This window comes from Natator depressus, chromosome 20 (assembly GCF_965152275.1).
Source record: "Natator depressus isolate rNatDep1 chromosome 20, rNatDep2.hap1, whole genome shotgun sequence".
NCBI classification, from domain to species: domain Eukaryota; kingdom Metazoa; phylum Chordata; order Testudines; family Cheloniidae; genus Natator; species Natator depressus.
In genome coordinates this window covers 24,300,327-24,325,364 of record NC_134253.1, presented here as the reverse complement: position 1 = coordinate 24,325,364, position 25,038 = coordinate 24,300,327, and the positions used below count along the sequence as shown (strand labels likewise).

Here is a 25,038-nt window from a genome sequence, read left to right as displayed (position 1 = left end):
GCGCTGGGCGGGGACTGCCTGCCCTCGCCGCCAGGGCCACGCGTGGGAGTCACGGGGCTCCCGGGCCAAGCGCTCAGCCATGTTAGCCCAGCGGGGCGGCCATTTTGTGTCCCCCCCGTCATGTGATCGCCGCGGCTGGCCGTCTGTTGTCACGTGATCGGCCCGCCCCAGCGGCGTTCCCCTCGCGGGGCGCGCTCGGCGTCGCAGCTTCTCGCCCCCACCCGTCACGTGATCGAGGCGGCCTCGCCCCTGTCACGTGCCGGGCCCGCGCCCTGGCCGGGGCCGGAAGCGGCGGGGCGCTAAGATGGCGGCGGCGTGAGTTGCATGTTGCGGGGCTGCCGAGTCCGTTGGGAAGAAGCGTCCGCCCGGCGCGTCCCGCCCGCCCGCCATGGCGGTGACCGTCACCCTCAAGACGCTGCAGCAGCAAACCTTCAAGATCCGCATGGAGCCCGAGGAGACGGTGAGGGGGGCGCGGCCCCAGCTCAGCCCCCACGTGGGGGGCAGCCCCCCCCCGCGCAGCCCGGCCCCGCCCCGCCCCTCCCCCGCAGGTAGGGCAGCCCCCCCCCCCGGCACGATCCCAGCTCCCCCTTCCCGTGTGGGGCCACACACCCCCCGCCCCCCTTCCACGTGGTCCTGCCCTAATTCCCCCACATGTGGGGCAGCCCCCCTCCCCCAGTACAATCTCAGCCCCCTCTTCCTGCATGGAGTCAGACGACCCCCACCACCACATGGTCCTGGCCCAATTCTCCCCACAGGTGGAGCCAGCACCCCGCCCCCCCCCCACACACACACACACGGTCCTGGGCCGTTGCCCCAGAAGCCCCATGTGGAATGGTCCCAATTTCTCCCTGCCATGTGGGGCAGTCTCCCTACCTTCCCCCCCAAAGGTGTAACACCCCCATGGGATGGGCCCTAGGCTGCGTGGGGCACTTTTCCCTCTCCCCCATCCCCTTTTTTCCTACCTGGGAATGTGATGCACAGAGTAAGAGAGAATACCAGCTTTGAGGGGTATGGGTAGGGTGGCTCAGGGGGCGTGTGGGGAGTGAAGTATGGGGTGGGTGCGCCAGAAGAGCAGGGTATGAGGCATGGGAGGAGGGGTGAATGGCTTCATGTGGGTGGAGGTAGGAGCCTCAGAAAGGAGAGAGGTAAGGGAGCCGAGCTGCCTGCGTGCCCCCGTACTGGGGCAGTAGCAGGTGGTACATCTGGGACCCTTTCAGCAAGTCCCTATTAGATCCCGTTGAGAAATGTACCAGGGCAGCCCTGCCGCAGGCAAAGCTGGACCTGGTGCGTGTCCCTGGGGCCTGGGTGGTCACTGCTGGGCATCGCCTGCTTGGCCCAGAGTGACTGGGGGAGGCAGGGAGCAGGAAGACAAGCTGATCCCAGCTGGTGTGCGGCTCCCTCCACCTCCCGGTTCCGATGGGGGGGGTTTCACAGTGGGGTCTGTGATGCTACTGCTCCTGTTGCCATCAGCATCTCCTCCTGCTTCCACCGGGGTGCAAACACCCTGCGTCTCTCTCTTTCCCTGCCCCGTAAGAGGCCTCCTCTGGGTCACAGACACTGTTGAAAAGAAAAGGAGGACTTGTGGCACCTTGGAGACTAACCAATTTATTTGAGCATAAGCTTTCGTGAGCTACAGCTCGCTTCATCGATGTTGCATCTGATGAAGTGAGCTGTAGCTCACGAAAGCTTATGCTCAGATAAATTGGTTAGTCTCTAAGGTGCCACAAGTACTCCTTTTCTTTTTGCGAATACAGACTAACACGGTTGCTACTCTGAAACCAGACGCCCTTGAGGTGTTAGAGGTGAGACCTTAACGCCTTCGTGATCCGTGTTCATGTGACTCGTGTCAAAGCTGACTGGCATCCCCTGAAGGAACTAAACCCCCTATCTTGTCGGGCTCATACAGTCTAGTGGTTAGAGCATTGGACTGGGACTCCAGAGACCTGGGTTCAGTTCCCAGCTCTGCCACGGTTCAGAGGGTGACCTGGCACAAGTAATTTCTCCTCTTGAGCCTCAGTTTCCCCATCTGTAACATGGGGAGAATCATACTGACCTCCTTTGTAAAGCCTTTGGCGACTGATAGATGAAAAGCACCTTATGAGAGCTAGGGATTATTAATATACCCTGCTCAGCATCCCGCTCCGAGGCGGCGGGGGCACAGAGCTAAACAGGTAGCACCAGTACTGGCGTCTCAGATCTCCAGAATGTTCTTGTCTCTGCCCTGGAGCTGTCGTTTGGCTTTCAAGGGAGCTTTGCTTGAGGGGGAGGCTGTCCCGTGTGGCTGGGGTTTCAGCCTGTGGGTTCTGAACAGGCCCTCGGGGGCGGTGACTCCACCTCCCTTTCTTTAGTTTTATGGGCAATCCCTGTTTTTTTCTGTTGTGACATGTGGTCCCGGTGTGGGGAAGATGGAAAATCTCCCTGCTAGTGTTTGGATGCGGGAGGCACTTTGTGAGGTCGATTTGAATGACTTGGGAAGGACGAATGGGTGGAGCAGTGGGCTGGGAGGCAGGACTCCTCTCATCTGTTCCCAGCTCTAGCAAAGTGTGGGGTCTAGTAGTTAGAGCAGGGAGGCTGGGTTCTGTTCCCAGTTCTGGGAGGGGAGTGGAGCTTAGTGGGTTGGAGGATGGTGGCTGGGAGACAGGACTCCTGGGTCCCGTTCCAAGCTGTAGGACAAGAGTGCAATCTAGTGGGTAGAGTGCGCTGTCAATCGGATTCTTCTCCCTCCAAACGTACCACTGTTTTTAAACACTGAGCTGAGACTGAGAACAAGACTCGGTTTTAGCAGGGAGCGGAGTCCTGCACTCCTGTTTTGCTTTGTGCTTTAGGCAGAGCTGATTTTTAGGGGCCCTTTATGGGGAGGTGGGGGGTCCAGAATTTAGGTTGTGTGTATGATGCATATAAAAATAAACCCTAGCAATCCAAATCTTACCATCAATCTTTTTTTAATACCATTTGAAATATTCCTTGTCACTTTTGCAGCTGAGCAGCTTCTCATGAGGGCAAAGGGGTTTCAAATGTTTTTCACAGCATGGATCACATTTTAAGACAGAAACTGTTTGCTGGACAGCTCCCCTCCCGTTTATAGCCAGTAAAGCCCCTGTGGTGGGACTGAAGATCTGGGGTTAGTTCCCAACTCTGCCACAGACTGCTGGTCTGACCTTGAGCACATCCCTTCATTGTTCCGGGCCTCAGTTTCCTCACCTGTGTCATGGGAGGGGCCTCCCATGTCTTGTCTGTTCAGCCTGTGAGCTCTTTTGGGCGGGAGCTCTCACTCCATGTCTGTGCAGCACCTGGCACTGTGCAGCCCCAGTCTATGCTGGAGCTTGCAGGCCCTTCCCCAGATTATGAATAACGTGCTTAGAAGGATTGTTGGTGTCTTTTAACGCAAACTAGCCCCTGGCAATAAGCAGGCCCAAGCCGCCAACAAGGAAAGCGCTGGCTGAGGAGCAGGGCCCATGAAGCTGAGTGAAACTGATTAAAAAACCAAAGTGAAACTGCTGTGCCTGTCCTCATGGGGCGAGCCGAGAGGCATAAGGGGATTGGGTGACGTGCACGAGGCCGGCTTTAATGCTCTTAGGAGGCGACGGTCAGAGACTGGGTTTTTAACTGACTTGAATGCTCCCTGTCTGATTGTAACTCCCGATCCCTTCCCAGCTAGGGCTGTGTCTGCGCCCCTGAGCCCCTTGTAGATGCAGCGCAGACCTTATCTGCTGCCTCCCCAACGAGTTAGCTCCACTGATGGCTGTGTCTGTGCCAGGGCTTGTGTTGGCACGGCTCTGGCGGCTGCACCCTTGAATTTCCCGGGTCTGTGCTTGGCCGCTACAGTTCCCTAGCTGGCTTTGTAAGTGGTAACTCCTGCTCTGCGCACTCCCCTCTCCCGCAGTATTGGGACACTGGATTCAGCAGCGTTTAGTTCCTGCCCTACACTGTTCCATGTCTGTATAAACAGCCCACCCCAGAGGTGGTTGCATCTCCCCGCAAGGCGAGGGACCTCGGTATAAACAGCTGCTGCGCTCCACCGCTGAGGCAGCCACACTTGAGTAGTGGGTGATACGGTTTTGCCGCCATGCTGAGCCAGACAGTCGTTGCCCATGGGAGGAGAGGGGTGAGGCAGTGGCTTCCTTTTTTAAATAGCTGGAGTCCCACATGCTTTTCACAGAGCGTCAGGCTTCGTTTTGGCTCAACCCAGGAGCCAAAAATATCACTTGGCTCCTACTCGCTTGTCTCACAGGGCTCTGCAGCTGTTCTGACGGGTCCCCTCTGGGACACCATTGTCCTCCGGGATGCAGGGGACCGTCTGGTGCGAAAGCTCCATTTCTTGGCTGTGTGGGGCTGGGGGAATGGGATACATGCTTGCAGAAGCAGTTGCTCAGTTATCCTTCCAGAGGGCCTTGCAAACCCGAAAGGGTTGAGCCTCATGACTCTGCCCCTTGCCTTCAAGGACCAGGAGATATGTCTCTGTCTCTCCAATGGAGAAACGGAGGCGGAGAAGGCATGAGTGGTTTGCAGTCACCCAGAGACCAATGCAGATGCTTCCAGGACCAGTGAGACTTTCCCAGTGGCTGACTGTGATTCCCAGGGGACAGTCAGGCTCTGTTCACGCTCAGGGAAATGGGTGTGTTCAACATGTGTGAAAATCTTGGTGTAGATGAAGCTATTCTGCCCTGTGTGTCAGTGCTGACCCCATTGTGGCACTAGGGGGCGCTGTGCTGCAGTGAGCAAGGGGGAGGGGCTCAGCAGGGGGCACTTCACAGTCAGTGCTGCCCTGGTGCAGCAGTAGGGGGCACTGTGCTGCAGGGAGTAGCTCTGGGGGTGCAGCAGGGCCCACTCTCCCCTCACGGTCAGGGCTGGCCACAGTGTGGTGTTGGCTGGCCAGGGCGAACGCTAGTTAAAATGTGTAGAAATACAGCTTGGTTCCTAGTGATGAGTCGTCCTTGGCCCCCGAGTGTCCAGCGTGGATCCCCCTGAGCCCTTAGGTGCCCCCAAGAAGGAGCCTCCGGCTTGCATTAGCTGCAGCAGCAGCTGTCCCAGTTCCCCAGTGCCTCGGCCTCCCGTTCCGAGAGCTACTGCTGGGTTCTGTAATCCGGCCTGGCCCTGGCCCTGCCCCTGCGGGGAAGCTGCTTCCATCACAAGCAAAGCATGTCCCCTTGAAGCACCCTGAGTCGGGCAGAGGGGTGCTGGGGGGGTCCCGAGTCTGCGCATGCACCTCCCTGGCTTGGTTGGCACCATTCAGCTATGACTGGAGCTCTGGGCAATCCTGGCAGCCGGGGGAGAGTCGGAGATGCTGCTCGGCAATGGGCAGATGTGAGCCCAAGACATCCAGTGACCTGCCCCAGAGAGCGCATCTGGTGTCTTTCATGTATTACTTAATTGTATTACGGTGATGGCCAGGACCCCGCTGCTCTGGGCGCTGTACAAACACACAACAGAGATGGTCCCTGCCCCAGAGAGCTTCCAGTCTAAGCAGCTATGAGGTTACCTAGGGGTTATCTAGAGGCTTCAGCCAAGATCAAGTCCCATCGGGCCGGGCACTGCCCACACACAATGAGAGGCTGTCACCATCACAACGAGGGTAAACGCAGGGTGGGACTCGGGTGCAGCATCTGGGCAACAGGTTGGCAGCTCAGAGCCAGAGAGTTGCCCCGGGACACCCAGGAAGTTGGTGGCAGATCCAGATTTCCTGAGTCCCAGGTCAGGGCCTTTCCTGCAGGACCAGACTAGGATGTAGAGAACCAGGGCGGGAACAAACCAAACTGACCTGTCACCTCCTTAATCCTCCCACCTAATATTGCTGCTGGGGCCGGGAGCAGGGTGGGGAAGGAGAGTTGTCCCCCTACCGGCCACGCAGGGGTCTGCATACCCAACTGACGGGGCCGTCTCGTCCCGCCTGGCAGGTGCGGGTCCTCAAGGAGAAGATTGAGGCCGAGAAAGGCAAGGAGGCTTTCCCCGTGTCAGGCCAGAAGCTCATCTACGCTGGCAAGATCCTGAGCGACGATGTCGCCATCAAGGAGTACAAGATCGATGAGAAGAACTTCGTGGTGGTCATGGTGACCAAGGTACGGCCGGGCCCTGCTCCCACTTGCGGCTGGGCTGCCGGGCCAGAGGTAGGAGCTGCCCCTGGCTGGGATGCTGCGGAAGGAAGGCAGCATCAAGATGGGCTTGCTTTTCACACCCACTCAGTAGGGGGCGCTCTCCCCTCGCCGTTGACGCTGACCCCAGAGTGGCACTAGGGGGTGCTGTGCTGCGGGGAGCAGGGAAGGGGGGCTTGCTAGGGGGCGCTCTCCTCTCACAGTTAGTGCTGATTGTATAACACACGCAGTCAGCCAGTGCCGAAGGGAAGTTCCTTCCTGCCCCCCTTCGCTGCAGCTGCTTCCCTGCCCGGGGGTTGGGAGCTGAGCGCCTCGCGTGTGGCTGGGGAGCAGGGGACAGAGACCCCAGGCGCACCCTTCAACGCTGCTTGTTTCCTCAGACCAAATCCAACTCAGGCGTCCCAGCCCCCTCCCCTGGCGACGCTGGGCCGGCCAGTGCCCCGGAGCCAGCCCCGTCGGTGGGGCAGACACTGGCGCCTGCGGCCGGTGCCGACGCTGTCCTGCCCCCAGCGCCTGCAGCGCCGAGCGAGGAGAAGCCGCCCGAGGAGCCAGCTGTTGTCACGCTGCCCGAATCTACTGCCGGGTAAGCCCTGAGAGCACGTGCCCCCTCCCCGCGCCTGCCTGTTTGTGTCCCATAGCTCAGTCATGCCGGGTACCCCAATGTCATGCCCCGGGGCAGGGGGATGCCTTCCACTTCGGGGTGCGGGCTTGATCTTCCTTTGTGGGAACCTGGAACATCTTTAACTTGGAGGAGTGGGGTCTAGTGGTTAGAGCAAAGGGGCTGGGAGTCAGGACTCCTGGGTCCTATTCCCAGCCCTTCCACAGATTCACTGTATGACTGGCTAAGTCACTTTGCATCTCTGTGCCTCAGTTTCCCCATCCGTGCAGTGATACCTACCTCCCTGTGTTTGGGGGGGGGGGGGGGTTAAGCGTAATGTTGCCATGTGGCTGTTAAGCAGCTGCCACCTTTCACCCCAGAGGTGGCTACACTGCAGTGATCCCACATACACAGACTGCAGCATGCTTCAGGATCCTTGCCGGTGAATGGCCGTCTCTGTACGCACATTGCATCCCCTGGGCTGTGGGGACAGAAAGAGGTTGGGGGGTGCACCGAGCTTGCCTGTGACGCACAGAATAAGCCCATCCCCATGAGCAGCGGGACTGGTTTGATTTCAGGGTGGATTGAAAATCTGTTTAGTTTCAGTTAGTGACCTGGCGCCCTTTGAGATGTGGCGAAGACCCTGCTTGTCTCCTGGGCAGAAAAGACGAGCCTTTGTTCGAAATAGTGTTGGCGAGAAGATGCCCCTGTTGTCAGAGAGCAGCCGGCACAAACTTGTGGGCTTGGGTCCTGCCAGGCCTAGCCCCAAGAAGGTTAACGTGGCAGCGGATGGTGATAGAATCATAGAATATCAGGGTTGGAATGGACCTGAGGAGGTCATCTAGTCCAACCCCCTGCTCAAAGCAGGGCCAATGCCCAATTTTTGCCCCAGATTCCTAAACGGCCCCCTCAAGGATTGAACTCACAACCCTGGGTTTAGCAGGCCAATGCTCAAACCACTGAGCTATCCCGCCCCTCGGGTGCATCCTTGCAAGGGGGTCGGCAGCAAGGAGAGGGAGAGCCAGCATGTGGCAGCTCGCTGGGGGGTCAGCTGCTGAGCGCTCCAAGCAGGATCAGGCAGGCTTCCAAAAATTCAGCTGTGAGGTCACCAGTATTCGGACATTGTTACCCCAGGATGGACCCTGATTCCGCTGTCAGAGCTGGGTCTGGTGGATTAGCTTCAACCCGCTGGGAACAGTGTCACCCGAGCTGAAACAATAATAATTCCTCAGTAGACGTCAAAGCACTTGGTCAGGAACATTATCCCATTTTACAGATGGGGAAACTGAGGCAGGAGGCGTGACTTGCCCGTGGTCACCCAGCAGGGCATAAAGGCCTCCACCCTGGGGTGTGCACTGTCTGAAAACAAAAAATCCAGCTGAACTTGAAACCAGAGGAATTTTCTGCCATAGCCACAATCTGAGACCTGGGATCCTAAGAGTGGCTAGCGGCTATTAGTGGTATTATGGTCCCGCCCAGGCCATGTGCCCAGACCCCGTGTGCCAGGCGCTGCACAAACACAGAGTGCACTCAAGCCAAGAAAGGCAGAGCGGGGACCCACTCGCAAACTCCAGAGGCACCAAACTGTGTCCATGGGATTTCGAACACACTCAGTAACATTCAGAACCACGCTGCTTTCCTAGCGCAGGCAGGGCCTGGGGGTCAGATCACAGGGAGAAGGGACCTTCGCTGCCTCCCGCCCTGTGGTTCCTCCCGGCTCAGGGAGCCCGGCCTGGCTGTCCCAGCGCAGTGTTGGCCCCTGGTGGTTTGCTTGTTGCCCGGCTGTTTGGAAGGAGCCAGCTACTATTCCTCTCTTTTAAATTTGCAGCTCTGTTCCCTCTTCAGGTAGCGTGGGGCGCCCAGACGACGCGGCTTCCACCCTGGGTAGGTGAAATCCCCTCGCTAGGGCTGGGGCAGGCGGCCGGGGTCCCTGGGTGACAGCAGAGAGCTCCTGCCAGCACCCTGGGCTGGCTGCTCCGTGGCTCCCAAGGGGCAGATGCTGCAGCTGGCTCCTGCAGCATGAGCTCATTGGGTGGGGGCGCCCTCTGGTGGCTGTCGCTGGATAAAACAACCCCCTCTTCCCGATGCTGGTGTACGGGTGCCAGGAGCAGGACCCCCCTTCGCAGTGTTGCCCCTCTGTCTGGGGGGTGTGGGGGTGGGCTGGTGGCCCGACCAGGGTGTTGGGAGCTACCTCCTTCATAGCTACCTCCTTCATGGCGATCTCAGGTTTCAGTGCAGGGCAGGTTCCAAGCCCCGGGTTGTTCGGTGCCCTGTTTGATGAGTTGGTTGAGTCTCTGCTGGCAGCTGCTCTGGGGCAGCCTGGGCTGTGTCTGTTCCAAGGATAAAAGGTGACCGTCTCCAGTCACTCGTTAGCAGAGGGGCCGAGTTAGGGAAAGAAGGGTGGGGGGCTGGTAGCCAGGACTTCTGGGTTCCCGTCCCAGCTCTGCATGGGGAATGGGGTCTAGTGGTTAGGGGACAAGGCTGGGAGCCGGGACTCCTGGGCTTTTTCCCAGCATGTGTGGGCTGGGTTCCTTCTCCAGCTCAGGTGGACATGAGGGGTGGGTGGGTGTTAATTAGCTGTATTACGGTAGCGCCCAGGAGCCCTAGTCATGGACAGGGTGGGGTGTGGAGCAGGGAGCCAGGACTCCTGGGTTCTAGTCCCAGCTCTGCCCCTGATTTAGGGTAGAGTCACTTCCCCTGTGGGGATTGGAGGTGGAGGGGGGAGGTGATCCCACGCTGGGGAGGGGAGGGTGAACCCCTCTGCTGGGAGATGCTGGTGGAGGGGGAAGGGCTGTGTTCGTAGCCAGCACCCAGTCCTGCCCCCCTTTCCCTTGGTGAGCGTGTGCTGGGCACCCCAAGACTGCTGGCTCTGCCTCAGCCCGGGCTGTTGTCCCCTTTCGCCTGCAGTGACCGGCTCGGAGTACGAGACGATGCTGACCGAGATCATGTCCATGGGATATGAGCGGGAGCGGGTGGTGGCTGCGCTCCGGGCCAGCTACAACAATCCCCACCGCGCCGTGGAGTACCTGCTGACGGTAAGGGAGCGCCGGGGCTTGGGCAGGACTCCTGGATTCTATCCCCAGCTCGGGGAGGGGAGGGGGTGTCGGGGGTTAGAGCAGGGGGGGCTGGGAGCCAGGAATCCCCCCAGCTCTGAGAGGAATGAGGTCTAGTGGTTAGAGCGGTGTGTGGGAGCCAGGACTCCTGGGTTTCATTGCCATTGACTTGCTCTGTGACTTTGGGCAAATGATTTTTTTTCCATCCACATCTGGATGGCTTACAGGAGTGGGATACGGAGTCTGACCCCGTAAGGTCACCGGTTCTGATCCAGCTCTCTGGGACCCTGTGTGAAATGAGCAGGGGTGCCTGCATTGCCTGAGGGCAGCTCGCTCCCTCACTGGCCGGACATGGGGCGCCAGGCAAACCCCAGAGACTGAGTTCCTTTCTGGCCCCTTGCGGGGTGAGCCCTGTGGGGCAGGGGCTGTTGTGGGGGGAGGGGCACTGGACAGCACTAACGATGCCCCTTTGACTTCACAGGGCATCCCAGGCACCTCCGAGCCGGAGAGAGCCCCGATCCAGGAGAGCCAACCCACAGAGCAGCCAGCACCGGAAGGTCAGTGACATGGTCCTCCCACACCTATGCGAGACTTAGGGACCGTGGTGGGAGGGGGAGACCCAGGGCAGCCAGGCCAGGGGCTGGAGCTGCGTGGGAGAAGGCTCTTGCTCCTGTGGAGCATGGGCTATGGAAGGCCACTGAAAGCATGCATCCAGGGGTGGCAGTGGTGACCCAAACTGGTCCTTCAGGAAGGAGGGAGTGGCTCCAGGCTCTCTTCCCGCTGGCTAGATACACTCCCATATCCTGTGATCACCGGTGCCCCACCTGTGTGGCAGCATAGCCCAGGTGGGCCCTGCCCCTTCAAGGCATGGACTGGCTTCACCCCGCACACTCCTTCCCCACAGGCGAGAACCCGCTGGAGTTCCTGAGAGACCAGCCCCAGTTCCAGAACATGCGACAGGTGATCCAGCAGAACCCAGCCCTGCTCCCGGCCCTGCTCCAGCAGTTGGGCCAGGAGAACCCCCAGCTACTGCAGGTAAAGGGGGACAGGAGCTGAAAGAGGCCATGGAGGAGGAGCCGGGAAGTAGTGCTGGGAGGGGAGTGTGTCTGGAGTGGAGGGAGGCAGGTTCTATGCCTGGCTCTGGGAGGGGAGTGGGGTCTGATGGGTTAGAGCAGGGGGTGGAGCGGGGAGCCAGGACTCCTAGGTTCTAACCCTGGCTCTACCAGTGGGTCACTTTGTGACCTTGAACAAGTCCCTGCCCCTTTCTGTGCCTCAGTTTCCCCGCTGGGAAAAGGGACTGTAAAGGTCCTGCTCTGGGGAGGGGGGGGGGCACGTCTCTCCCTAACCCTGATCTCCTTCCCATTGCCTCCCCAGCAAATCAGCCAGCACCAAGAGCAGTTCATCCAGATGCTGAACGAGCCGCTGGGCGAGATGGCCGACATCTCTGACATCGAGGGGGAGATCGGGGCCATCGGAGAGGAATCTCCCCAGATGAACTACATCCAGGTCACGCCTCAGGAAAAAGAAGCCATAGAAAGGGTAAGAGGGGGGCTGGCTGTGCCAGGAGCCATCCTTCCTGCTGGGCATGCCACAGGATTCCTGCACTGGAGAGCCCCAACGAGGGTGCAGTGGGGTCTCGGGGGGACGCTGGCAAGGTTGGGAGCCAGGACTCCTGGGTTCTATCCCCAGCTCTGTGCTGGGAGTTGGGGTCTAGTGGTTGGAGCCGGGGGGGAGGAGCTGGAGGTCAGGACTCCTGGAGTCTGTTTCTGTCTGTCCCTGACAGCTCCAAAAGCTTGATCTGGTCTGATGCTGAGCACCTGGAGCTGGGGGTTGAATAAGAACCAAGTTTAGTTATTAATATAAGGGCCAAGTTGTAGCCTTGATAACATTGGGGGGGGTGATTCAGACGGGACAGAGGTGCATTGTGGGGAGAGGGGAGTAGACATCTCTGACTTTGCAAAGCAATGGAGCATAATTAATTTGGTCCTCCCCCCAAAATGGATGTGATCCTCCCTGATGGGCAGTGCTGCCAAGCTCCGCCCACAACATCCCAGAGGAGCTGGACACATAATGAAGACATCATTAGTCTTCAGAGTGAATATGGGAGTCTTCAGAGTCTTTCCCACCTGGTCAGATCCAGGAAGGGTCGTTGCTGGGTTCATGGCGACCTCCATAGACTCATTGACCTTAAGGCCAGAAGGGCCTGTCCTGATCACCTAGGCTGACCTGCACATCTCAGACCACAGAACCTCCCCCTCCCCCTCCGGGAACAGGCCCATAGAGGGTGGCTGAGTTACTGAAGGCCTCAAATCTTGACGTAAAGACTTCAAGTTACAGAGAATCCACTATTTGCTCTAGTTGAAACCTGCAAGTGACCCAGGCCCCACATTGCAGAGGGAAAAAACATCCAGGGTCTCTGCCCGGTCTGACCTGGGGAAAAATTCCTTCCCAACCTCAAACCTGGTGATTGGTTAGAACCTGAGCATGTGGGTGAGGCCCACCAGCCAGACGCCTGGAAAGAATTCTCTGTGGTAACTCAGAGCCCTCCCCACCTAGTGTCTGATCACTGGCCCATGGAGATCTTTGCTGTTAGCAGTCACAGATCAGCCACATGCCATTGTAGGCAGTCTCACTATTCCATCCCCCCTGAAACTGATCAGCTCCGTCTTGAAGCCAGTTGGGTTTTTTGCCCCCCACTGCTCCCCTTGGGAGGCTGCTTCAGAACTTCCCCCCCCTCTGATGGTTAGAAACCTTCATCTAATTTCAAGCCTAAACTTGTTGATAGCTAGTTTCTAGCCATTTGTGCTTGTGCCAACATTGGCCCTTAAATAACTCCTCTCCCTCCCTGATATTTTCCCTCTGATGTATAGAGAGCAATCAGATCTCCCCTCAGCCTTCGTGTGGTTAGGCTGAACGAGCCACGCTCTTTGAGTCTCCTCTCATAAGGTGGGTTCTCCATTCCTCGGATCGCTCTTCTCTGCACCATTTCTAATCCAGATTCATCTTTCTTACACGTGGGAGCCCAGAAGTGCACCCAGTATTCCCTGTCTCTACTGGGAATACCTCGCCTGATGCATCCTAGGACACAGCTGCATCACCTTAAAATGTTCAGTAACATTAGTCCCTAGACCGCTCCATGACCAGCTCCTCTAGTAACATCCCTCCAACCTGACCTGCAGTGGGGTCTCGGGGGGACGCTGGCGAGGTTGGGAGCCAGGACTCCTGGGTTCTATCCCCAGCTCTGTGCTGGGAGTTGGGGTCTAGTGGTTGGAGCCGGGGGGGAGGAGCTTCCCTTTAATCAGTCTTCCCTTTAATCAGTTCCTTACCCGCCTTTTGCTTGATCCCCATCTTCTCCAGTAGAACTAATTTCCCATGTGGGAACTGTACCAGATGCTTTACTGAAATCCAGCTAGACTAGATCTACTGCACTTCCTTTGTCTAACAAATCAGAGCTCTTCTCAAAGTCCGAGATCTACCTTTTGTAAATCCATGTTGTCTTTATTCCCAATTATCATTTACCTCTGTCCTTTAATTCCTCTCAAAATTTGTTATAAGACTTTGCAGGCAATTGAGGTCACGCTAAAGGGCCTGTAGTTTCCTGGATCACTTTGTCATTCCCCCATCCCCCTTAAATACAAGTTCTGTGTTAGCAATTCCACAGTCACAGGATACGACCCTCGAGTTTACAGGTTCATTACAAATCCTTGCTATAGGCCTCGCAATTTTACATGCCAGTTCCTTTAATATTCTTGGATGAAGATTATCCTGGCCCCCCGACATGCTCCTGTTAAACTGAGTTCGGCCTCCACCTCGGCTATGGTCATTTCTACCTCCGTATCCTCGTGCCCTCAGCCGCCCTGCCACTGCCCCCCCCCCCCCCCCCAAAATGCATCACCCTTATGAAAAACCGAGACACCGCCTTCGTTTAGGTGTTGGGCCAGGCCTAGATTATCTTTAATCTCCTCCCCATCCGCAGTGCTTAGCGGTCCCACTTCTTCTTTCCTTGTTTTCTTTTTATTTCTATGGCTAAAGAACCGTTTCCTGGTGGTTTTAATTTCCTTGGCAAGCTCCAGCTCTGCCTGGCTTTTGGCAGTTCTCCCCTACACTCCCTCTTGGAGGTCAGAAAGTGTTCTTCGCTGATCCATCCCACCTTCTGTTCCTTGTAGGTTTTCTGCTCTCTCAATCTCCTGGTTGAGATGCTTGATGTGCAGCCCTTCCCTGTGATTTTCCCCCCCATGCTTGGGATGCAGGCTTCAGACCATTTCTGCACCTTTGACTTAAAATAATGCCAAGCCTCCTCCGCATTCAGATCCTTGAGTTCTCCAGGCCAGTCAGATTCCCAAACTACTTCCCTTCACTTTTTTTAAGTTGCCCTTTTGAAATCCAGGACTCTAGATTCAGACCTACTTTGTTTATCCTTCCATTTACGGTGAATAGCTCATGAGCACTCGAACCAAGGTTGTCCCTCTACAACCAGCTCTTCTATGAGGCCTTCACTTCTCACCAAAACGAAATCAGCTCTTGATGGTTCAGTGAAGAAATCTGTCAGCTGTCCCATCAAGGAACAGCTGGGCCCTACCGTTATTGGGAGTGCTTGTCCCCCAATTAGTCTGGGAAATTAAAGTCTCCTGTAATCCCAATTCCCAGTCATGTTGATTTCATTAGAGGTCTCTCTCCAGATCCTGAGGGTCCATAGCAGACCCCAAGCACCATCCCAGCGGAGCCTCTCTGAGCTTTCTTCCCCAAAGTGGTTGTGACCCAGATAGGTTCCATTTTATCCATTCCGTCACTTCTCATTTTTTTCTACTCTTCCTCGTCATTAACGTCCAGTGCTGCACCGCCCCGCTTTACCTTTACGTCTGTCCCCTGCACGGCACGTTCCCTTCAGTGCTTGTGCTCCACTCACCAGTTCTCTTCTCCCGATCGTCTCGGCTTTCACTTCCTGTCCCTCCACATTGTTCCCCAAGCACCTCGCGTCGCTGGACAGACATCTTCGTTATCTGCTCAGCTTCACCCACGTTCCTCACCCAATAAGGGACAGTCGTTCTACTGCAGTATCCCCTTCCCAACGTTACTGTCAGTGGCGTTGGGACCTTGTCATCCATTCTCCTACCCTCCGTTGGTCCTTTCTCCCTTGCCGTATCCTCTTGTACTTGACTTTCCTCCTGCTCACTGTTAGTCAGGTGTGGAGATTACGCCCGCCCTGAGTCCCTAGTTTAAAGCTCTTCTTCTAATCAGTTGTGCCAACCTCCATCGCAGACATCTGTCGCCCTCCCCACTCAGGTGGTGTCTGTCCCCGGAGAACAGTCCTCTGCCCGTGACTGCCTCCCAGTGGTCAAACATCCCAAAGCCCTCCTGGCAGCACCACTGCCTGAGCCAGATGTTGATCATCATCTTCTCTCGCCTTCGCTCCCCTCTTCTAGGGCCAGATAGAATCCCACTGAAGATCACTTGAGCCTCCAGTTCTTTCAGTGCCTTCCCCAGCCTGGCGTGGTCTCCCTGGCTGCATCCCACCAAGAATCTAGCTGTACCATTTGTTCCCGTGGATTCTTTCCTCCTCCTGTAGGTTCAGGCTCAAGTCCACATTCTGCGTCTTAGCTCCCTGCAGCCGGCACGCTCTTCTGTGCTTCAGAACAACTCAGCCGCGGTTTCTAGCTGCATCTCCAAACCTCGGCTCGGCTCTGCCAGCTGGTACCTCACCCCCGCCCTGTGGCGGGTTACAACTCCCGGTGCGGGGACCGCGGGTGAGGTTGTCAGGCCTCCAGGAGATAGCACGGGGGCTGGGAACGGGGGGGAGAGCTGGTTTTAAGGTAACAGCCCTGTCGAAGTCACAGGTCTCCTGGGGTGCAGTGCTGTGCCCCTGCACAAGGGAGTCCTCAAAGACAGCACGGCCGTCCTCCGCAGTGCCTGTACTCGGGGGGGGGTTCTCCCCCGGCCTCCTGAACCTGAGGGGTTCACAGCCCCTCTTTCACCCCCGCATTCGAGCATCCCAAGTGGGCTCAGGCGCTCTGCTCCGGAGCGGCTTGCTTCCAGAGGGCAGCTGGGACATACAGGGTGGCAGAGAAGAGTAGGGTTCCCAGGCAGGATCCTTTTGACTCTTCTCTCTTTGTGTCCCCTCAGTTAAAGGCCTTAGGATTCCCGGAAAGTCTGGTCATCCAGGCGTACTTTGCTTGTGAGAAGAATGAAAACCTGGCTGCCAATTTCCTGCTGAGTCAGAACTTCGATGACGAGTGATGCAAGGAAAAAGGAAGAAAAAAATTTTATATATGAAAAAATTCTCTCTATATCTATTCCCGTCTATTTAAGGGGTACATGGGAGAGACCCCAATTCCCCCCTCCCCCCCCAATCAGACAAACTTACATCCAGATTCGACCAGCCCAGCCTTCTGGCTTGAGGAAATGCTCTTTTTTCCCCCCTCCCCGTGGAACTGGACAGCTGGGGATCTGAGTCACAGAACCAGCCCCTAGTCCCAGCCCCCCTCCCCCGGCGCCTGGGCCGTGGGTGAATTCAGTTGCACCCCTCTCCTGCATGGGGCTTGCTCTGGGGTGGGGAGAAGGGATTTGGGGCTGGTCGAGGGGGTCTGTGGGCTCCTCGCCCAGCCCAGAACTTGTGTGCAGGTTGCTTTGCTGTTGAGATGACCAGCCCCTGGGGCAAGGCTGAGCTACTCTGCTTCCATCCATCACCCACTAGCCGTGTGTTGGTCTCCTTTAATTTCCCTTCCCCAGTCCCGCTTTCTGCCACGACCCAGCCACCAGCCAGTGTGGGACCCTATCTGTCCCGCTTCGAACCTGCACGGCTCACACAGATCACAGTGGGCCCACCCCACTCCCCAGTCTGGTGTGTTAGTGGTTGGCTTTGCCTGCATAGAGGAGGCTAAACCATGTTGCCAGTCTGGATCCGTGCTGAGCAGAGCGCAGATCCCTGCTCCTAGACGAGGCAGTGTTTAAACTAGCCGCTCTCTGCTAGCAGTTAGCTCCAGATCCGGGAGGGCTGAGAACTGGCTTCCTGTGAGCCCAATCTGTGTTTAAGAACCAGCTGTTCTGGCACTTGTCCCGCCCTCCCTGCAAGGCATGCATCGAAACGAAACACTCAGCTAGCTCCCCGCTGCGCTGCTGTGGAAGGCAAGGGGCGGGTGCTGCCTTAGAACATCCCGTGCTGAGCCAGGGCTGCCGTGAAAAGACAGGGTTTGACTCTCGGAGCCAGGTCCTTCAACAGGGTCGCTTGTGCGGTGTTTAGTCCTCAGACCTCAGTCCCTGTGCTGTGCCGAGGGAGATGGAAAGCCATTAAACCCCTGCCTGCCCTAAAAGGATCTTTTTCAAATTACCCCTTTGAAAAGTGCTGCAAATCAGCCCCTTCCTCTGCTGAGTTTAAGCCCTGTTTCCAATTCTACTGGAGTTTTAAGGGAACTAAACACAAGGATGTCTTTTTAACCTTGATTTTTCTCCTCATTGGGGGATTAAAAAACCACAGATTTATTAGATCAAAATCTATTTATTTGAAACAGGGCAACTTTTATCCCCAGGACAATGGGCTTATTTTAAAAACAACATTAAAAAATACCCTCTTCGCTCTGGTAATTTAAAAATCCACTTCTCCTCCCCTTAGGAAGCCGCTGTGCTCTGACCCACTTCTGAGAAGATCAGATGAAAATCCACCCTCGTCCCTGCTAATTTAGTGCCAACTTGGCTGTTTTTTTCTGGATCATCACACCCGTCTCTGCGTCCCTATTTCTCTCCCTGTCTCATGCCCCCAAAACCTTGACCCCACGTTGAAGTAATTCCTGACTTTTGTGGGCCATTCTGTTGCATACAAATCCCACCTGGGGCTGGCTTTCCCCAGCCTGTGCAGTTGCAAAGAGAACAGAGTATTTGCCTTGAAAGTAAATCCTGAAGCCATAAATAGCTCCTAAGCTCCATGATATTGCAGGGTAGCTGTGAAAGAGGCTCAGCTAAATTAAGCCCGTGTGACTTTAAGGGGGCAGGAACATGGGTTCCAAAGTGGGTGGGGACAAGAGTTTGCTAGGCCCACATTCTTAGCTTTGCCTCAAGTGAAAAGTGTCCATTGGTTAGATCCAGGCCTTGCCTCCTGGCCACAGTTCCATCTTAAAGGAGCAGTGTCCTAGCATTTGCAGTTTGTTTTGGGGTTGATTTGTTTTCGTGGTTGTACTTAAAATGTTCCTAGCTGGCCGCGGGGTCTGTACCTGCTAACCAAGGGCCCAATCGAGCTCTTGGGGTGAAGATGGCGGATGGGATAGATTTGGTGAAGTACATAAAAGGGGAGGAGTGGGGGTTGGGGTGGAAGGATTACATGGAAATTTAAAACCAAAAGAGGGTGGTTCTTACTTACCCACCTTGTGGGGCAGGGAAAGTGTAACTGGGGAGGTTGTTCTAGAATTGGGCCTCCACACCCCAGCCTCGTCAGTCAGACTGCACCCTGCCGTTCTGGGTGGCCCTGCTCCCCCTTGCCTGGCACCGGCCCCACGGTGGCTTTGTTGCACCTGTTAATTTAGCAGCAGCTTTCGAGGCCCCGGCGCCTGTTGGTTTCTCTCTAGAGCCACGGGGGTAGCGTGGGAGACTGGCCTCGAATGCTGGGGCGGTGTGGGAGTCTCGGGCTGCGTCTCTGCTGAGAACCCTGCTTGAGCTCTTCAGCATAGACTCTCGCTCCAGCGCCGGGAGTTAATCCACCTCCTGGAGCAGCGGCAGCTTGGGCCGGGGCAGAATTCGTCCCTGGGTCTAGTGGGGTTGGCTCTTGGCGGCGGGGGGTTTTCACACCCCTGCGAGATGCGATGTGTCCATGTAAATTTTCAGCATAGACCAGCCCTCGCAGCCCATGTGCTGCTGATTTAACAGAATGGGGGGGAGCTAAATTTCCCAGCAGCCTTAGGGGAAGGTGCTTCGGCTGGCTGGTCAAGCTCAGGGGTCCGGCTTCATTTGTTTCAATCTTGAGCTGTTCTGCTCTAGCCCAAACTGAGTGGGGTGATGGAAACACCAGGCCAGGGTGCCCCCTCCCCCCCCGGCTCTGGGGAATGAAACAGGCCTGGCCCCTGGGTGCAGGTTTCCCCCATAGCTTTCAGTTCCCCCAGGCGGCCTCTCTCCCTGTCCAAGGCTGAGTGTTTCACACCTACTGGTTTTGGGGTGCTATGAATGGAATGTGAAATAAACGAGCTGCCCCCGCCACTCACTGACGAGGGCGGGTCAGAACCTCCTAAAAGCCACTGTCTCCGGCGTGTTCTTTCCAACCCATGCCTGGGGGGAGCTGCAAGCAGCTGAGGGGAGTAGAGGGGAGAGCTATTTTAAGGCGCAGAATAAGTGAGTGTGGATGATTAAACTTGCCTGCGCCGGGAGGAGACGGGGGTTGGCCCGGGCTCCCACACAGGAGCATGGAGCTGCTCCCCAGGGCCAGCTGCTGAGATCCGGGCTCCAGCTCATGGTTGGGGTCAGCGAGGGAAGGCTCAGCCCTTCTTTTTCCATGAATGGGGTAAGAACCCTGCTTCCCACCAGCCCCTCCCCCTCAGAGGGTGGGAACAGGGCACCTGGCACTGATTGAGACACCCCCCCCCCCCAGCCTCATCCTGTGTGTGTGTTCCTGGGTGAAGGTCCACATGGGGCCAATCTCCCAGTAGCCTCTCGGAGCTGCCACAGGGCCCCGTGTCCCTGAGGCTGCTCCAGGTCCGGGCCCCCCAGCCCTCCCTGGGGTCTGTCCTCACCAGGGACGCTGGAGCGATTCCAGGCAGCAGCCATGCGAGGTGAGGGGCCGTTTCCCGGCTGGCCAGCTGGGAACCCCATGGCCAAGGGGTCTGGCTGGGCCCAGCCCTTGTTGGAGCTGCTGGCAGCGTGGCTCACCGGCTGTGTTCGTGGTTGCCAGGGCTCCGCTCTGCAGGGGCGGGAGGAGCTTGGAGACTGTTACCGTGAGGCTAAACCCCGTGGGAACAAGGCTTTGGCTACTGTGTCTGGAGCTGTGGGACAGGCCAATTGCAGGTTTTCTCTAGCATCGTTCACCCCTCAAAGCATCGTACAACAGCATAGCTGGATCGCACCACTGGCTACTAATGCAGCTGCTCTGGGTGGGGTGCGGGGGCTGTTCATGCAGGGATCCCTTGCCCAGTGCTGAAATGCAGCCACCTCTGGGTTGTCCCTGGGGGCTGTTTCTCCAGGGCTGAGTCATTTCATGCAGCCTGGAGGCAGGTGATGTGAGCCGAGGGCCCTGGCTAAGCTACAGTGGACTAGCCCAAGCCCAAGTGGTTCCCCACCCACCAGGCTCCACCCGAGGGGCCCCGCCCAGCAAGGGCCAGGTTTGCAGCTACCGGGCAGGCCCAGAAAGCAGGTTTGGCCACATTTGTGCAAAGCAGATAGGGTCGATGCAAGGCCACGCTAGGACAGCTGTGTCCTTCTGCGGCCTGCCGGAGCTGCTATTGGCTCCAGGACCGGGGCTGCTGCTGTGCAGGGGGGCTGGAGAGTTTTTCAGCAGTTTCTGCTCTTGGGCAGATCTGCAATATATTAATTATACCCCAGTAGCACCAAGGAGCCCCAGCAAAAATTGGGGCCCCCCATTGTGCCAGGTGCTGCACAGACCCTGAGCGGGACCAGGGCCCCCATAGGCCGGGCCCTGAACAGATCCGGGGTTGGGCCGGGCGCTGCACTGATGCATTGAGAACTGTCCCTGCCCCATAAAGCTCACAGACTCAATAGATAAAGGAGAGGAGGGGAAACTGAGGCACAGAGCTGGGGAGGGACTGGCCCAGGGTCATGCAGGGAGTCTGTGGAGGAGTTGGGACTTGAAGCGAGATCTCCAGGGCCCCAGCAGCAAGGCTCCCCCTGACCCAGACCCAGCCCCCTGATGTAACTGGCCCTGCTCACACAAACAAAGCGCTAGGCTGGAAGCGTCTGTGATCCCAGCAAGGGGCAGATTGGTGTAAAGGCCGATAGGCTCTGCCCCCGCCCAGAACTCAGGCTGGCAGATGAGAGGTGAGTCCCTGGCACCCGGGGGCCAGACTCCTGTCTGTTGGCACCTGGCCAGGTGAGTCCCTGCACCTGGGGGCCGGATCCCTGCCCGTGGGGCCCCGGCCAGGTGAGTCCCGGCACCCGGGGGCCGGACTCCTGCCTGTGGGCACCTGGCCAGGTGAGTCCCGGCGCCTGGGGGCCGGATCCCTGCCCGGGGGGCCCCGGCCAGGTGAGTCCCGGAGCCTGGGGGCCGGATCCCTGCCCGGGGGGCCCGGCCAGGTGAGTCCCGGCGCCTGGGGGCCGGATCCCTGCCCGGGGGGCCCGGCCAGGTGAGTCCTGGTACCTGCAGGGCGGAGCCGCCTCCCTCCCCGCCCCCGCCGGGTCCCGGCCGCACATTCCTCCAGAGCCGCTTCCTGCTCCCGGACCGGACCGGACCGTCATGGCCCTGGCGGCCGCTGCGGGCAGGTGAGAGACCCCGGCGGGGAGCCCCGAGCCGGGACTGGAGGGGGGCGGGACCCTCTGCGCGGGGCTGCTCCCCCCCCGCGCCCCTCCCCCGCTGCAGCCCCCCGCCTCCCAAAGCTCCGCCCCCCCCGGCCCGCTGGGTCTTTCTGCTGGGGGCTCCCCCCCGCCCCCCCCAGAGAAACGCACCTGCAATGCAGAGTCACCCCCCCCCCGTGCCTGCTCCCTGGGGGGGGTCCAGGGCACATGGGTGCACCCAGCCCCTTCCCTCACTGGGTCAGCCTGGGGGGGATCCTCTCCTGCCCCCTGGCCAGCCAGGATCTGGGGGGTCCCTGCTGGGTGACGGGAGGCTGGGGCGGGGGGCTCCAGGAGACCGGGGCGGGGCCGGGATATACAGCTGGATTCAGAGCTACGGGAGGGGAGGTTGGGCTTGGGGGGCGAGCACAGAAGATGGGGGGCAGGGGGCGATGGGGTGGGGAACAGGCTGATGTGGGGGGGTGTTGGGGGAGGGGAGCAGGCTGATGTGGGGGTCATTGGGGGGGAAGGTTTAGATGGGAGCTGGGGCCCTCCCCCCTGGACTGTCAGTCCTCACTCAGGATGAGTCCAATCGGGCCCCCGGCGCAGGTGCCTCCCTCCCAGGGCACTGTGGGAATATCCAGGGTTCCTGGGCTGCAGCCATGTGTTTTGGGGGGCCCAGAGGGGGCGAGGCACGCAGGGTCGAGGGGGGCAAAGCCCGACAGCCCCGTGTTTGCCAGGAGCTGGTGAGCAGGGCTGTGCTCCAGATGGCGGGGGATCCCAGACCCTGCGGGGGGGCCCTGCCCGTGAGGCCATGAGCCAGCTGAGCCTAGTGCCCAGCCCAGCCTGGCACCCGCTGGCCAGAGCCCTTCCTCAGCCCTGCGTGGAGCCGAGGGGGGGGGCGGGGGCCCAGCCCAGCCTCCGGGCCCAGCCCTGTTTGGTGAAGGTGGGGTGGATGCGCTGGCAGGGCCCTGCCAAGCCCGTGTTTGCTCAGCACTCCCGGGCACCGGTTCAGCTGAGCGACGCTGGCTGCGGCCTTTGGCAAACACAGCGCTGAGGCTGGCCATGGGGAGAGGGGGCAGCGGGGCCCCTCGGCCTTGCCCTCGGCCTGTGGGGGGGCTGGCAGCTGGGGGAGGGGGGAGTCAGTCCATGTTCATAGCTGGGGGGGCAGGGGGTTGATCGGTGCTGGCCAGAGGGAGAGAAAAGTGCGGAGTAAACACCCCCCCAGCTCTGCTGCTGCCCCTCACTTCTGACCTGCAGCCCCTGATGGCCCAGCCCTGGGCTCCCCCTCCCAGCTCCGCTGGTGCCCCTCAATCCTGACCCACAACCCCTGCTCGCCCAGCCCTGGGCTCTCCCACCTTTGCAACTCACCAGCCCCTTACCTGCTTCTATGCTACCTACAGTCTCTTCCTGCAACAGACCCTGCAGCCCTTGCTAATAAATAAACATCTGTTCTGTGTTTGGGGGGAAAGCCAGACCACATCATCCTTTCATATGATGATGATGATGAAATATTTTCTATTCCAAAAATAACAGCCAGATGTTAAACAATAGCTGTGAAAGTTAGACAGTTTCAGTCACTGGGGCAGGTCATTTGCATCCTAGAGTTTGAAAAGAGTTGGCCAAGGAGTTAAGCCTTGTAACTATGGGGACATTCCCAAGGACTGGAAGAAAGCTAATGGTGTGCCAGTCTTTAAAAAGGTTTCAGAGTAACAGCCGTGTTAGTCTGTATTCGCAAAAAGAAAAGGAGTACTTGTGGCACCTTAGAGACTAACCAATTTATTTGAGCATAAGCTTTCGTGAGCTACAGCTCACTTCATCGGATGCATACTGTGGATCCGATGTATGCATCCGATGAAGTGAGCTGTAGCTCACGAAAGCTTATGCTCAAATAAATTGGTTAGTCTCTAAGTCTTTAAAAAGGGTAAACAGGATGACCTGCATTATTACAGTCCTGTCAGTCTGACATCAGCCCCAGGCAAGATACTGGTGAGATGGGAGGCTATTAATAAAGGATTAAAGGCAAGTAATGTAACAAATGCTGATCAATAGGGGTTTATGGAAAATAGCTCCTGTCAAAGTGATGTGATATTTTTGAATGAGATTACAAATTTGGTTGTTAGAGGCGATAGGGTGATATCATCCAAGCAGATTGCCGTGACTTGGTACCGCACGACGTTCTGATTGCAAAAACTAGAATGGTCCCAGTTCAGTGTGGTCCAGGTGAAGTGGATTATAAACTGGTTTAACTGAGAGGGCTCGACATGTAACTGCAAATGGAGAATCACCGTTGGGCGGGTGTGTTTCTAGCAGGGTCCCGCAGGGACCGGGTCTTGGCCCTATGATATCTGACATTTTATCAATGGCCTGGGAGAAAACATCAAATCATCCATGGACAGCGTTTGCGGACGACACAAAGAATGGGAGAGTGATAAATCATGACGAGGGCAGGTCACTGATACGGAGCGACCTGGATCGCTTGGCAAACCGGGCGCAAGCAAACAATCTGCATTTTAATTCGGCCGGTGTAAACGTCTGGGAATGAAGAATAGGTCATACTTACAGGCTGGGGGGCTCTGCCCTGGGGAACCGCGTCTCTGACAAAGATTTGGGGGTCATGGTGGAGAATCAGCTGAACACGAGCTCCCAGTGTGATGCTGGGGCCAAAAGGGCTGATGCAAACCATGAATACTTAACCAGGGGAATCTGGAGTAGGAGCAGAGAGGTGATTTTACCTCTGTGTCTGGCTCTGGAATCACCGTGCCACGATATAAATCCATGGCACGGCCATACCTCGAACACTGCCTGCCGTTCTGGTCACCGCATCACAAAAGGGGTGTATTAGAATTGGAAAAGGTTCAGAAAAGGGCAACAAAAGTGATTTGGGGGGCATATGAGGAGAGATGAATAAGACGGGGACCGTTCAGCTTGGAAAAGAGACGGCTAAGGGGGGATCTGACAGAAGTCTACAAAATCTTGACGGGTGAGGAGAAAGTGAATAAAGACGGGTTATTTACTCCTCCTCCTAACAAAAGAACTAGGGGTCACCCAATGAAATTAACAGGCAGCCGGTTTAAACAAACACAAGGAAGTATTTCTTCTCACAATGCAGTCGACCTGTGGAACTCACTGCCAGAGGATGTTGTGAAGGCCAAGACTAGAACAGAGTTTTAAAAAGAGCTAGAGAAGTTCCTGGAGGACAGGTCCATCAATGGCTATTAGCCAGGCTGGGCAGGGATGGTGTCCTTAGCCTCTGTTTGCCAGAAGCTGGGATTGACCGACAGGGGATGAATCATTTGATAATTGCCCTGTTCTGTTCACTCCCCCTGAAGCGCCTGGCACCAGCCACTGTCAGCAGACAGGACACTGGCCTGGATGGACCATCGGTCTGACCCCGTCTGGCCGTTCTTATGGCCACTGCTGGACTTGTGTGCACAGTTCAGGAAGGACGTTGGTAAATCAGGGAGGGGTCAGAGAGGAGCCGCGCGGAGGATTAAAGGGTCGGAAAACCTGCCAGAGACTCCAGGAGCTCGATCTAGTTCGTGTACCAAAGGGAAGGCGAAGGGCAACTTGCTCCCAGCCATGGGGAGCCAGCATTTGCCAGCAGGCTCAGCTGTCTTGCAGAGCAGAGCAAATGAGATGGAAGCTGAAGCTGGACAGGGCTGAAGGCACAGAGTTTAACCAGGAGGGTGAATAACCCCTGGAGCCACCGACCCAGGGCTGTGGTGGAGTCTCCACCACGGGCTAGTTTCACACTGGGGTGGGATGTTTTCCTAGATCGGTGCGATTTTCAGCCTGCAGTAACTCAGGGCAGGTCTCTGGGGGTTAGACTAGGGGGTCCCCCTGGTCCCTTCGCTTGGAATCTCTAACTCTCTAAGCAGCC

The 25,038-nt window shown here is 57.4% G+C and overlaps 1 protein-coding gene across 1 annotated transcript; it reads left to right on the top strand.

The window, feature by feature from the left end:
• Positions 1 to 258: 258 nt before the first annotated feature.
• RAD23A (RAD23 homolog A, nucleotide excision repair protein) lies at positions 259 to 16,134 on the top strand. The gene is made up of 9 exons (XM_074935454.1): positions 259 to 460; positions 5,895 to 6,056; positions 6,470 to 6,672; positions 8,516 to 8,571; positions 9,595 to 9,722; positions 10,222 to 10,297; positions 10,645 to 10,775; positions 11,115 to 11,279; positions 15,861 to 16,134. Exons 1-9 carry the CDS (start codon positions 389 to 391, stop codon positions 15,972 to 15,974), a joined length of 1,107 nt encoding a protein of 368 aa, XP_074791555.1. The 5' UTR covers positions 259 to 388; the 3' UTR covers positions 15,975 to 16,134.
• Positions 16,135 to 25,038: the final 8,904 nt, after the last annotated feature.

Excerpts from the sequence above, each read along its gene's own strand:
- RAD23A (XM_074935454.1), top strand. The coding sequence starts at position 389 with ATGGCGGTGACCGTCACCCTCAAGACGCTGCAGCAGCAAACCTTCAAG. Across the intron at positions 6,057-6,469 it reads TGGTGGTCATGGTGACCAAG|ACCAAATCCAACTCAGGCGT; the intron begins GTACGGCCGGGC and ends TTGTTTCCTCAG. Across the intron at positions 8,572-9,594 it reads CGACGCGGCTTCCACCCTGG|TGACCGGCTCGGAGTACGAG; the intron begins GTAGGTGAAATC and ends TTTCGCCTGCAG.